Source organism: Chrysoperla carnea, chromosome 1 (assembly GCF_905475395.1).
Source record: "Chrysoperla carnea chromosome 1, inChrCarn1.1, whole genome shotgun sequence".
NCBI lineage: Eukaryota > Metazoa > Arthropoda > Insecta > Neuroptera > Chrysopidae > Chrysoperla > Chrysoperla carnea.
Window position 1 is genome coordinate 99,205,546 of NC_058337.1, and position 15,347 is coordinate 99,220,892.

The following is a 15,347-nucleotide window of genomic DNA, read 5'->3' on the forward strand; positions in this document are numbered from 1 at the left end:
AGATATTCGTTGCGTACAAAAGCACAAGCTGAAATACTTGTAAGTTCTATATATTTGCATTCTATTATTAATAGCTTTACACAATGGTTTCCTCAATTTTGTAATAATATTGACTAGTATTTTTAGTAAATTATACAATTTATTTAATATATTATTGAATAAATTATATAATTTATTACAAATTGCTGGGAAACTTTTGCAAAGTTAAACATTTAAGGCAAAAATTTATAAATTTAAAAAAAGTATTAAGCTGAAAATAACTAAGGCAATTTCTAGGGATCTATTTATCACTGGCAATATTCGCCGCTGGGCACCGGTATAATTAATTGAATTAAACGTTTTTTATTATAAAAATCATTTTCAAATCATTCATTAACTCAATTTAATTGTATAAAATTTTTCAGAAAATTAATAAATAGCCACTACGCTTCACAATCTACAAAAGAAAAGTAGACTTGTGGAAATTGCATAAGAGCCCATTAAATTTAATACACGTATGTCCCTCAATTGGTGTTTTTATAAACTAAGCTAAATTCTGTTTCATGTTCACTGTGCAACTAAGGATACTTATTTTTTTAACTAGTTCATAAAAGTTTAAATAGATGTAGCTTTATCCAACAAAAGACTGTAATTGTGTAATTATAAATGAATTTAATTTTAAACAATTTTTGTAATTTTATTGAATTAATTTTGAGAATTATGAATTTTTTAATTTGGTAAAAATCGAATTTAAGTAAAACAAGTGAAAAAACAATTGACTGTGTTAATTGTTGAAATAGCATGTATAGACAGTGTTGATTTGTTGATTACGGAATCGTTTGTTTTTTTACGTCACGTAAATAAAGAAAGAAAGCCACTCTTAGATAGCCACACAGAACTGATATTCCCATAAAATGAATACTAACGAAATAATATTTCAAACAAAAGTTGTTTACTTTTTTATAAGGATCATTTTATCATTTAAGCTTTTGCTTTATATCTCTAACAGCTTGCAAGATGGCATTTGTTAATGACTCAATTAAATAAACATTCACTGATAATGATGTTGTACAGCTACTTAAATATTTAAAAAATGATCCAAAACGATCAAAACCATCGGTTCCATTGTCAAACGAAAATGGATGAATAAAAACAAAAAAGTCTCTAAAACATAATTATAAGCAAACTTATTACCCAAAGGATGATTTTGATAGTAGTGATAGTGATGATGATTATTAGATAATCATTACCATTAAAATTAAGTAATGCAAATTGAAAATATTAGTACATGTGTTTTATATTAATTTGTCAAAATTTTATTTCGTTCGGAAATTCCAAAAAATTAATGACCAATCTTTCCAAAAAAAACAGTCAATTATTCATATTATAAGGAAAGCCTAGCCAAAATATGAAGTCATTCCTGTTCATGATTTTCGTGAAAAAACGATTACATCAGTCTTTAATTGTTTCCAATTTAGTACCTACTTATACTTTCAAAATGATAATAGCAACTTATGTCAAAAGCTCATAGTTTTTAAATTAAACTGCAAAAACTGAAAAAAGTCCGAAAATTTTTCAATTTTTTTACGTATTACGCAGGAAGCACAACTTTTTTGCTTGCAAAATATGGTTTTACACTCGACCCCAAGGGCTCCAAATAATTATACCAAAAAAGTATAGCTTTACATCGTGTTTTGTGATTTTAGCTTTTTTTTTTTGTAAACTTTGACTGGCGTAGATGTTAAAGTTACAATTTTAAAACGGGTTATTACAGTGTAATGTTGAATGTCATGTAAAGTACCCTGCATAAAAATTATATACATATATAGGTCTAGAATACTGGAAACTGTTGTTATAATAATATAAGAACTGTCAGATGGGATTTGGACACAGAACTGATAATTGTAATCTCTAGTCCTTTTAATAAATCGCACACATCTTTTAATGAAGTATTTGTTTTATTATTTATTCGAACCCAGTACCTATCAGTATTGTAGGGACACGAAGATAAACACATACTAACTTAAGGTTCATAACTCGCGAGACCCAGAAATAAAAGCTTTAAAAAAATTCCCACATTAATTATTAAATGCTTATCATCCACTATACTTATATAATCATCCACTCCAAATTATCTTAACGTGAGACTCGCGCTAAACACACGATTTTGTCCGAATTACCTCACCCTAATTTTATTTATTGAAAAAATTTGTTTCAAGTAAATGTAAAAACCTAATAACTCATAAAATTCATAATTATATTTGAATTATACTCATGTCTTATACATTTTACAATTAAATCGTTTAAAAACAAATAAATAAGTAACTCTTAATTGATTATCTCAAAACAAAAACAAAGAAAAAAAACTATTGAGCTTAAAAATTATTAAATTTTATTAAATAAGAATACGGTTACACATTGATCTAAACTAAATTAAATATATACATCGGGTAGCAATAAAATCATGAGCTTCCTTCAGCGTACCAAGCAGTTGCAATTCTTTCCAAATCATCCCAACTTAAACTGTCAGCTTTCAGCTTGAAATCCTGTAACATAATATCATATAATTAGGCGGTATTTCTTTTAAATACCTATAAGATTAACAAACCTTCATAAAAGCATCTGTAATTTTTATACTTTGTTCTTTTGTATACCATCTACTAAGAAATCTTAATAAAGCTTCATTTAATGGCTCTGGTTTTTTAACAACCAAATTTAATTTCGTTCCATCTTTAATACTTGAATAACAATCAATTTGCTTATCATCTAATAATGTTTTTCCAACATGTAAAAGTGTTAACTGTGATGCAGGAACTTTCAAACTTTTTGAGATTTGTTGTTTCAAATCATAAATTTTATTTTGTTCACTTATTTCAACTTCTAGAGTTTCACCTTTTAATTGCTTTATTAGTAACTTCATGATTAAAATTATTTGTCCTTTTTAATTTTTTCTAGGCTAAAAATATTTTTTACGTAGAAGAAACGTCAAACAAACTTGTAATTTTTTGTGTATTTTACAGTTGGCAATACTTTAGAGGGAAAAATTTAAAAATAAATGCATATTAACTTGTAAATTCATGTAAAATGGAATTAATAAAAATGTGATAGAAAAAACTTTAGAAACAAGAAACAAGTTTCATTACATAACAGCTTACCAGATTTTTTACAATACACCAGCAATGACAATATTCAATAAAAAAGTATTAGGAAGAGTTTTAATCAAACTAGCGTTTAATACTGATTAGCGCATCCATGACACTTTTTCATTTGCCAGAGATTTGGATACTTTAAGGAATATAATTGAGGTTTTGGAATTTTATTTATATAATATGTGCATAATATAGATTTCAAAATGCTTGATTTATTCCTGCATAAAACAAAATATTATAATCAGTGCACACTAAAGTGCAAACAACACGAAACGATGTTGAAAATTGAAATATGAATTATGAAGAGTTGGCAATATGTATAGCTATATGCGCATGTTTTTTAAGTTAATGCCGTATGTCGTGCGCTCTTTCACCATGTCCGAAAATTTTAATGATATTGAGGTATTTATTCATTTAATAATTGTCATTTAAGCAGTTTACTTAATTTAGAATATCTAATATTAAAATAGTATTTCAAAATTACCGAAGTGTTGGAATTCTAAAAATATTATATCAAATTTACTAACACATAAAATTTCTAACCAAATTTGTCTTACGTATTGATAATTCTGAAGCTTCTATTAACAATTTTATAATTTTTTTACTGAAATTTGTGAGTAAAATTATTAAATTAGCTCGCAAGGAAAATTAATATCGATTATACAATAGCTTTATTCAAAATTTATACTATTAACCTAAAATTTGTATTATTATTCAGGATAAGTGAAAATTGCATTCCTTAAAATTTCACACCCAAAATTGGTAACATATTTTTTTACTTTCTACTAGTTTCGTGTTTATTAGAAATAATGGTATTTTCGAAATTTCAAATTTTTGTTGTTTTTGTATACTTAAGTAGGGCATTTATCCATATGTTAAAATAGTTAATTACCTGTGTATCCAATTCTGACAGTACAGTTAAATTTTTTTTATTTATTATTTTATTCATAGTATTCAATTCTAACGATTGATTTGTTTCAACCAATCTTTTTAATATTATCAAATAATTTTTTTTTATAGTTTAAATCAATATTCCCAAAAATAACGAATTTCTGTTAGTGGAATATTACAAACCCAATTTTACGAGCTTTAATTTTTACTTAAAATGACAATAATTAATAAGAAAATATTTTTTTAGAAACCTGCAGATGAAAATATAGTGAAAGAAGGTGCTTCCGAAACAAATATTAACAACGCTGGTGACGCAAACATGCCTGTGGGTGCAGATGCAATTCCTGAAGGTCCAAAACATCCGTTAGAACATACATGGACATTATGGTATTACGAGAATGATCGAAATAAAGATTGGGAAGCGAATCAACGAGAAGTTACTTCATTTTCAACTGCAGAAGATTTTTGGAGGTAAATTTTACATCAAATAAATTAAATGAACCTATTTTGTTACAGATTTACTTTTTTAGTATCTATACGCATGTTAAACCAGCAGGAGAACTTCGACAAGGTTGCGATTATGCGTTATTTAAAAAAGGAATTCGTCCCATGTGGGAAGATAAGCATAATAAGAAAGGTGGACGTTGGTTAATATCATTGGAAAAGAAGCAACGAGTACAAGAATTAGACAAATATTGGATAGAAATTGTAAGAAATATATTCCTTAACTTTTTCGAGCCATAATGGCAACGTATTTGCATGAGCTTTGTTCACATACATTACGAATTTAAAAAAAGTTTTTTTAACATGTTCTGTCGTCTGTCTCTGCTTGCTAAATATCGGATTCTGGTTGAACTAAATAAAATACAGCCCATAGTTATAATTTTGATAAATATACAAATTATCACATAATGTCATCTTAGAAAATAAATTTTTTTTCTAAGTCATCTATATGTGAATCTTTCCAACTATTCGATAAAGAGGTTGGATTTCAATTGCATTAGGTGGATAGGGGTAAAAAATTTCTTTTATAGTTCATTTAAAGCTAATACTCTCGAAAGTAGGAACTTGATTACTACCGCTACCCATGCAGTAAAAATTCTTTCAAATAGTATTTCTTTCAAACAGACAAACATTGAATACCTACAGATTGGGTTTCAAATAGAAAGTTAGAATTACATAACTCACGCTTTCATTCAGAAATTGATGAAATTAAAATTCAGTGTTAAGGTATATTCAATTTTTCAAAAAAAGAAAATAAATGAAATTTTTCAATTGATCATGAAGCGAGATATTTATAATTAAAGTGAAACTAGCCGATAACAACCGTTTTTAGCAAAGCTATAAAAAAGTAGCATTTAATTAATAATAATAACCAATAATTAAGGAAATTTAGTAATGAAAAAATATATAAATACGCAGCTGTGTGTGTATTGAATGCAAGTATAAACACTATGTCTGAGTATTATATACATATATATTACTGTTGTCAATTGTCACAAATAATGCACATGTTTTTATGAACTTGACTATAATGACTAAAATACGAAATTTAACATAAATTTCGACTTAATTCATCACTGTATCGGATTTAGAGCTTTCTGCTAAAAAAGCATTTAGGAAAATAGTAGTCTTTTTTGGAAGGATGGACGTTAGTCAAGTCTATAAAAACATGCCTATATACAACCCGTATGAAATATCAGTTCAGTTTAATACCGATCAGTTATGGAGTGGAGATTTTGTCAAGCATGTAGCACACACACATATAAACGGAGTTTAACATGATTCAATACTTAACGTTGAATTCATAACGGGCATTATATTCAACACTCACTCTCTCAGTATGCGTTAGAGGGGTGAAACTCAGAGGGACAATTATGTGCGCCGTCTACACAATATCAACGACAAGAATCAAAAAACACATCAAAATTATACATTTATGCTGTAATGTTGGTATTCAAATAAATACCTCTGGCCAAATAAGACCGACCCGTATAACATTGATTTCCATCCTCTTGGTATGCGTACACTATTTGTGCAAACAATTGTGTTATGTACGCAAAATGAGATTTATGAAATCGATACGATACTCATAACTGCATACTTATTAAGTTTTTTCTTTGCTTATCCTTTCAACAAATCGGACAATAAACGTTTTAGTTATACAAAAAAATTTGTCACAAATTAATGCGGTGTTTTTTTAAAAAGTTAAAATGTAAAATATGTCACTTTCAACTTGATCCGAAAGTACTCTATGTTCAAATTACGAAAACAAGACGATGGAACATGTTAGAAGCAGCGTAATTTTTTCCAAGTTAAATCACACCCTCTTCTATGTTCTCGATGCTAATTATTTGAACTTTATTTAATTTATATCGAGTTAGAGACGGTCAATGGACTTCAATTTTTTATGGTAATTGTGTTATAATATACTTAACTTGATGGTTAACTTTTCGTGTATATTTTTTTGTCGCCTTAAAACCATGAATGTATACAGCTATCTAATGTAAAATCATTTTGATTATTGTTATTTTTATTTTTAGTTACTCTGTTTAATTGGGGAGGCTTTTGAACATGCAGATGAAGTATGCGGAGCTGTTGTGAACATTCGAGGAAAAGGAGATAAAATAGGTAAACAAACTTTTTTTAAATTTACCAGATAATATTTATTAATAAGTTTTTTTCCGTATTTTTACGATAATTAAGATTTAAGTTTTCACGTCAAAAATTATTTTCTTTTTTACCTAAATAATTTGGCAAACTGGAATTTATAAAATTTAAAAAAAGTTCCTAATGTACAACAGCTATCTATCTGGTTTTAACGAGGAATATTTTTTAATGTTTTTTATTTGCCAATTTACAAACAAATTTTTTAGTATTTTGATTTCATTTTTTTAAATAAAAATTGCTATGCTAGGGTCCACTTTCCAATTACCAATATGACCTACATTATTTTGGGACTAATAAATTTTTTAACTGTTGAGTCATGGAAGGAAATTTAAAATATGCAAATAATCTTAATTTAGATACATTAACTAATTATAATGTAATTTTAACATATTAAAAATTAGTTATTTTAACATAAATGAATGTATTTATAAAATTTAAATTTTTTTGAAAGCTGTATCCTTTTTAATATAATCAAATTATAAAAACTGTGTTCCGTTTTTGTAACACAGATCTGTATGGAACATACTGTCATTTTTTTAAATTTATGACTTTAAAGTTGTTGAAAATATTGTTAACAATTTTTGTGATAACCATTTTTCACCCAAGTCGGAAAAGAAAATTTTTCGATAAAAGTTGTAGATTACAATGTTTTCTACTAAATCATTAGACTACTGATAAGGTGATTATTATAATTTTACATCTAAAAAATTAGCACCATTTCCTTAAAAGTGCACTTGATTTGAATAATGAGTATTTTGTCTTACATTTTTTCGTACTCAATCTTTTTTGAAATTAGGTTGTTTAAGTATATTCGATAAAGATAAAAAAAAGAGTATAAAGAATATGAAAACGTTAGGTTTATCTCATAGATATTCTCCTCAAAAAACTGAAAAAACAGTTGTACTCACTGTTATAAATTTATATTTGAAACCTGGTTTAAATAGTAATGTTTTTAATTTTATGTTCTGAGGAAAAATTTTATATAAAGTTCGGTTAGTGTACGATTTCTTAAATTATATAAGTTTTGCTTCATAGAGATTTTAGGATAGTCGGTAACGTAGAATATTGGGAAAATGAGTAAGAATGTTGTTGGTTTTTTAAATAAGTTTAGATCATAAAGATGATTAATGTGAAGTTGTTTTCAAATAAACAAATAATGTAAAATACAGATTAGTAATTTTATTCTCATGATAAAAATTATCAATATTATTGTAAAAATCAATTACCTTAAAAAATAATTTTTATTGTCTTACTTGTTTCTATTGAATCATTTTCAGTTAAAAACATGTATCTCAGTTACCAGAGCTTTCTATGCCCATAATCGTAGGTCTATATGTAGGCAGTGGTAATAATTTTGTCAGCGTAATCTTCTACTGACTTCCAATTTCGTAATAATAAGTGTTCTTAATAGACCAAAACGCCTAATAAGACCCTTATCATTATGTACCGCAGCAAGATTGCTCCAGATTTCTTTTTCGGAAGTAGCAGGCTCAATATGAATATATTAATAAAATCTATTAATAAATCTGGATCTATTAACAAAATAATTTTAGAACGACATTTTTTATTTTTTGTATTGTCTGTTTCCATCCCCTTCGACACAATTTCATAGACCTTGATCTTCTAAATAAATCAATCTGCGAATATATATATGTCGTTGATGGATTACCGAATTAGCTGTTTTTCATAACCGTTAGTTGTTTTACAAGACAGAAAACTTATATCGGTTTTTCATAATTCTTGAACTTTAACACGTATAATTGCATAAACGCTTTACATTTTTCGGGGAAAATATAATTAATAAATTGTAACTATATTCAAATTAAAAAACTGTTTAATTTTGTTGCAGCTCTTTGGACAGCAGACGCAAGTAATACTAAGGCTGTATTAGAAATTGGAAAAACATTAAAAGAACGATTGAAAATTTCGCCAAAAATAACAATTGGCTATCAAATTCATAAAGATACAATGGCTAAATCCGGATCTGTAACTCGAGTTACTTATACCATTTAATTAATATATGTATATATATATATATTATTAAAAAAATAATAATTATCATTAAACAATCAAATCATTTGAAAAATATAACAGAATTTATCGCGCCGACATACATGTGTTGATTTAAATAGTCCAAGACATTATAATGTTAAATCTAATTACATCTAATTCATCACGCAAATAATAATTAATAAATTCATTTCATACATTAAATAGAAATCAACACATGAATAATAGAATTTATTTTTTTTTTTTTGTTATGGCTTCTGAATTTAAAATTAATTTAAATTCAATTTATTATTGATCAATGCAGGTTTATTTTGTTTTTTGTCTTTGCTGTCATAACATTTGATTTTTAATATGTTTTCGTTTTTACTTAATAATTTTTTGAATGAGACAGCTTGCATCTTATAAAAATATCAAAATACGTATTTACATTTTTTATGTACTTGGTGGCCAAAAAAAAAACCAAATAGATTAATCGCTGGTAAACGATTTTATAGATAACTTATGAATCCATCCGAGTACTTTAAACATTTATTTATAAGTTTCCTTTGTTACTATACCGAATTTGATATTTTTATTTGAAGGCGACTTGTACCAAAATAAATGAAAGCATATTATTAGTATGCTGAAAAAAGATACTCTTCATTAGAAAAAGAACAATCATATATATATACATTATTTATTTTGATAATTATATCCTTATTTTCCCCCCTAACTAAATGGACGAAAATTTGTATCTTCGTACACGAGAACATTTGGTAAATTAATTTTTGTATACAATTTCGACGGGAAATAATTTTAATGTCAATTAATATAACATGTCGCAATCTTTTTTTGTTACAAATAAATTATTATTTTATGTAACTTAAGTTCATGTAAAGATGTAATTTCCATACACTATTTTCAAAAATTTTATTAAAAATTTTTAGTAAATGTATGGAAATTATGTCTAGACAAAATGAATGGAAAAAATAATAAAAATTATCGATTTATTTCTTTCAATTTTAATTTAATAGTAATATTTTTTTATCATTTTCTTTTGTAGGCTTTGATTTAGTTCTTACTCAATTTGGTAGTTTCTTTTTTTTTCCTTTTTTGTTTATAAAGTTATTTAAAGATATTTATTATTTAAATATTAAAAAAATTCAGAGATTGAGTAAAAATGTTTTTTTCTTTTAAGTAACTTTATATTATTAACAAAAAATTTTCTTATTATCCGACGTTTTTTTATAAATTTTATGTGTTAATTTGTTGTAAATAAAATAACGTATATGTATGTGCATACATGTATGTATATATATAAGAAATTTTTATAATGGACAACTTTCGTTACTAATTGTTTCTTTTCATTTCCACAATTTTATCATTAATTGGCGAACAGAGGTTGGGGTGTAGGTAAGGGGTGTTTAATGTTAGTTAAATTGAAAGTTCCTAGAATTTTTTTCTAAATCAAATCGTTTTCATAATATTGCCGCCCAAAATTAAAAAAAAAATTTTTTTCGTTAATAATTCTAAGCAGTACAAACCTTCGAATTAAATTGCACTTGGTTTTGTTGATTCTTTAATTAGAGCGAATGTTTTTGCAGCCTCCAAAAAACGTGGAGATGTGCTTGGAACCTTTAAAAATCGAAACATAGAAAATCATCTATATATTGATTTCATCACCTCGGGGTCCGCAGAATCCTTGCTCGTACCTACGTAACTCGGTAACTCAATAACTCTAAAAGTACAGGAATTTTACAAAATTCCTTTTTCTAACTTTTTTATTCGGCATGCTAGATTTTGCCAAGACAGAGTCATCTAATTCGAAGATTTGTACTACTTAGAATTAACAATAAAAAAATCGTTTTTTTGAATTTTGAAAAAACCTTAAGAACTTTTGACTTAGTTAACAGAGATACATGTACAAATTTTTAGGTTGGTCGGATGAAGATATTTTTGCAACCCTCCAAACAGTTGGGGGGAACCAACCGGCGTATGTGATATATATAAATCTCTTCTTAGCCACAGAACCCTTGTTTCCGCCTGGAGTGTAAAAATCAATTCTCGAAACAATTATCGATTAGTCTTAAGGAGCACGTACAAATTACATTGAAAAGTTCCAGTCGAATTCATTTTTTATAGGTAATTTTGTAAAAATATACGAGAGAATTGACGTTTGAAAATCAGCCAATTTAAAATTCTTTAAATCAATACAAAAAAATGTTCAATTTTCAAACTTTTTGTTGAAACATTTTTTCAAGAACTGAGTATTGGTTTACATTGAAAAATTCTTGAGTATTTTTGTACATGATAAAGCTGTAAGATACAACCTTGACAAGAACCTCTCAAATTTCTAATCGTTCTGAATATACTCAAAAACTTCAACTGTCAAATTTGCACACGCAAATTACAGAAAATACGAATACATGTAAGATGTTTCAACCGGTGATCTATTCTCAAACATTATAGAAATATATGACTGCCTTTATTTCATACCAACTTTAACGTTTATTTTAGGTAAGTATTCAGGGAAAATAAACGTAAGTTTAGGTCAAAATTTCTCATATAGGTCGAGAAATTTTGAAAATTATAATAAAACACAATGTTATTCTAAAATTTTTTATTTATTAAAAATAAGACAAATAAATGATATCAATTAAATCAAATGGTGAATTTTTAGGTACCATCTTTCCTGTAAGTGAGATGATCAATTATTTTTCACTTTTTGAATTAGTAGATCATTTTAGTCAGTTTTATTTAAAAATATCATAGAATTACCTTAGAATTTAATTAAATAATTTTATTTTTTAAGACATCAAATGTTATGGCTTTTGAAAATGCTAACTCTATCCAAAGGATGGGATCACTTGTATCGGCTAATTTCATAAAATTTCTGCACAAACTTATTACTATTAAAACTTATTGATTTCACGTTAAAATTTTTTTTAAATAGTAATAATTCAATAATAATTTTATAGCAATTTTTGTCTAAAAATGTCGAATTTTTTTTAGAAAAATTGTACAATTTTTACTCCAAAGATTGGCAACAACCTGACATCGGTCTGATTTTTTCTTAAAGCAGAAATATACGGAATTTAGCTCTCATTGTTTATGTTCCCATTGTTAAGTTTTTTCTGAGATCAGAAAAATATACCCAACTAGTATAAAATATCATTTTACATGCCAAGATTATGGGCGTTGTTGAGGCAAATTCCATCTTAAAAATATTTGCAAATACCGCCTACCCTTAATTATTTTCAGATCAGTGTAAATTATGCTGTAACATCTTTTATCACAAATAGCGTGAAAATTTAATATCAAATTTTCAATCTTTTCCAAAATTTTCTGCTTTAGACTTGGTCTCCATAGGCCGAAGTATTGATTAAGTATTAACCAAATTTGATTAAAAGATTTCCTTTTCCTAGTAAGCTAAATCTTACCTTTGCCCTTAAATCATTCGATTTATTCTCATGGTACACATATTTATCAAGGACTTGGCAAAAATGTATTCTATGTCGTCTTATCATTTTGTTGAAAGTCAAAGTCGAAGTGTGTAGATAAATTTTTGATTATATTAATTACTTTTATGGTGTCAAATTTTTGATTATTTAAAGATAAACAAAAAAAAAAATTTTTTAAAAAACATTTTTCACCTCTTATTAGATGCATTTAGTTTTATACCGGGTGTCCGATTTTAACTTTTATTCTTAGTTTGAGAAAAAATTAATTTAAGTTATTGCAATCTCGAATCATAAAAAACATGTGCAAAAAATTTCTGGTCGACGAACGCATAAGATTTACAGAGGTTTTCTCCAAAACTGTAAGACATAGAGAATTGAAAATGCCTAATTCCATACCAACACAATCTGATTTTATGAAGAGGATGATTTTTCCAAATTTAGTACCCCGAGGATATTATTTATAGTTTTTAGGAAGCTTGAAAAAGTATATTAAGCTTCGAATATTGAATCTATTATAAATACCTACCGTGCTGACTTGGTAATATGGTGGCAATTAAAATTCAATTAGCCACGTAATTTTCTTTTTGTATATTTTTTGGCAAAATGTAATAGCGGTGTATGGATATTTAATTTCAAACATTGGGTACTTTTATATTTTATGAACGCCAAATGCACAATGTCCTCTTGCCATAACTTTTGAAAAATATATGGAATTTTGAAAAAAAATTATGTTTTTGTTTACAGGAGCTCATAAAATTTCAAAATCTAAAAAAAAGTACTGATCCTATAGAAAATCAAATAGCTCTCATAATAGATGTTGGACCAAAAAAATTTTTCCCTTAAAATAAACAAGATTAAAAACTATTTAATACGTAGTACATTTCTAAAATGTGCCCATCGCATATAGATATTATATTTTATTTTTCAAAATTTCGTACCCCAACTAAGAAACAAAAGGGAGTGGAATGTCAAAACTGATCACTCTGTATATAAAAATATTATTTTATTTATAAATAAAAAAATTAACATATATTTATACATAAAAACAATTATTAATTAATTTTAGCTTATTTATACATATAAAAAACGATTATTTAATTAGCTATATGTATTTCAGGAGTAATTAGAAATGTCCGCAGCTGACACTCTTCTTTTTTGGGTAGTTAGACAGGAAAAATATTCTGAACTCTCAGGCAAAGCGGTGAATTTTATTTTATCCTTCGCAACAACATACCTATATGAGAGTGGGTTTTACACCTCGTATCGTGATAAAAGCGAAACACGGAAATTGAATTGATGCTCAGTCAGGATTAAGGTTCAAATTTTCCAAAATAACTCTTAAAATCGACTCAATTTGCGACAAGAAACAATCCCACCTATCACATTAATCCTGAATATATATTTTTTCGACACTGTATTTGTTAACTTTGATTATAAAATAAAAAAAACTTATTTTATATAAGGAGAGATATTCTTATTTTTAGGGGAGGGAGGGTTTCACTGTCGTCTGGAAACTTTTACAGGGGTACGTGGGGCCGTTTGTTTGAGGAATTCTGATCTATGGGAAACCATTTAAGAATCCAAGGTCCAAACCCTTAATTAGCAAATGAGACAGAACAATTCAATGTAATAAACACAAAAATTAAGTAAGTTTATTATTTTGAAAATTTCCGAGGAAATGAATAGGTAATTAGAATAACAACTTTAATTTTTAAAATACAGTATGATAATTGTCTCCTTGGGCAAAGCAAGTTGAAATTAAGTTTATCAATTGCACTTACATAAAAAAATTAATTAACTTTTTAACCGGATAACAAAAATTAATTATATTAAATTAAATTTCATATCGTCATAATAAATTACTATCCAAAATCGTTCATTAGGTATAAGCGCGACATTTAATGTATCTTGTTGTGATATCCATGCGATCAACAAAATTATAAGGTCAAAAGTTTCGTTTTAATAATATAAAAAATTTACAAAAATACATTACAGTAATGGACCACACTTTGAATGTCGAAACTCTAATTAGTCGATTAAATTTTTCAATATGATCTAAAAGTTTTTTTCTCCAGAAACGATTTGCTTCATTTTTGTTTTATTTGAATTTTATATTTGATCATGATTTGTATTGTAATGTAGGTATATCAGACATCATCGAAAATCATAAATCGTGTTCTAGCTAGGCATGGGTCATAGAATGCAATCATTTTCGCCCTGGAGCATGGTTCAAAAATTATGATCCGTCGAGATATGGACGAGAGATAGATGAGGTTTTTGTAATCAATCTCAATCAAGAGGAGTTAACCCTTAAAATCAAAGTAATTCGTAGGAGACTTTTTCAACATGACTGCAACTGTCGAAACAGGAAACACATGAATATCGATCGGCAGCTATTTCTATGAGATTCTTTTTTTTTTCACTTTTAGGATGCGTGTATATCTCCCCTAGGATTGAAAGCAGCTGGATGAAACTTAGTGGTTTATATTTTCCTCCTGATCAGAGGTGAGATTGTCTTAAAATTAGGTTATCTGTATCGTTTTCAAATAAATGAACTAATACATTATTATTATAACGGGTTATAACGTTGGCTAATACGAATCGAAAAGCATTTCGAATAAAACTAACTTTTTTTAACATGAAAAATGATAAATACGTACATTCAGGACATAATATAAATTTTAACAAGTTTTTAAGTTATTTTTTTTTTTTTTTTTTAAATAGAAAAATTGCTTTTAGCTAAAAAGAACGCTCAGCTCAGTTAAATTACTGAGCGCTCGCCCGTTAGGTTATATTATTCTATGGCGCTCGCTAAGAAAAGTGAAAGTAGGTACCGGTAATCCATTATTTTTTTAAATGAACTTTATTAGGGGAATCCCATAAAATTTAAGAAATGAGAATATTATCTATAATTTTGTATTTGCTGTGATGTGGTACCTTAGATCATATAATTTAATATTTTCAAAGTGTGGTACAAATGCTTGTGTTTAATTTTAAGTGCAGTTAACGTTATTGAATTGTTTGAACGTTATTTTTATATAATCAATTAATAATAATAAATTATTATTATATTTTTTACTGTTGTGGAAACACCTATATCAGTTTTTTTAATCATTATAATTTTTAAGTAGTAATTTAGATATTAACCTAATAGAATAATACATTTATTCGAAATATTTTGTTAATTGTTTCATTTACCAATGATTTT

The 15,347-nt window shown here is 26.8% G+C and overlaps 2 protein-coding genes across 3 annotated transcripts; one reads left to right on the forward strand and one right to left on the reverse strand.

The window, feature by feature from the left end:
- Nucleotides 1–2,354: 2,354 nt before the first annotated feature.
- LOC123300600 lies at nucleotides 2,355–2,942 on the reverse strand. Its single transcript, XM_044883200.1, has 2 exons — nucleotides 2,588–2,942; nucleotides 2,355–2,525 (listed from the first exon to the last, which is right to left on the reverse strand). The coding sequence occupies exons 1-2, from the start codon at nucleotides 2,897–2,899 to the stop codon at nucleotides 2,442–2,444; spliced, it is 396 nt and encodes a 131-aa protein (XP_044739135.1). The 5' UTR covers nucleotides 2,900–2,942; the 3' UTR covers nucleotides 2,355–2,441.
- A 450-nt stretch (nucleotides 2,943–3,392) lies between these two features.
- LOC123300586 (eukaryotic translation initiation factor 4E-1A-like) lies at nucleotides 3,393–8,932 on the forward strand. 2 transcript variants are annotated; one of them, XM_044883181.1, is made up of 5 exons: nucleotides 3,393–3,530; nucleotides 4,267–4,490; nucleotides 4,550–4,727; nucleotides 6,563–6,650; nucleotides 8,539–8,932. In XM_044883181.1, the coding sequence occupies exons 1-5, from the start codon at nucleotides 3,444–3,446 to the stop codon at nucleotides 8,700–8,702; spliced, it is 741 nt and encodes a 246-aa protein (XP_044739116.1). In that variant the 5' UTR covers nucleotides 3,393–3,443; the 3' UTR covers nucleotides 8,703–8,932. The 2 variants fall into 2 exon arrangements, with proteins under 2 accessions (XP_044739116.1, XP_044739125.1); XM_044883190.1 differs by lacking the exon at nucleotides 3,393–3,530 and adding an exon at nucleotides 3,596–3,741.
- Nucleotides 8,933–15,347: the final 6,415 nt, after the last annotated feature.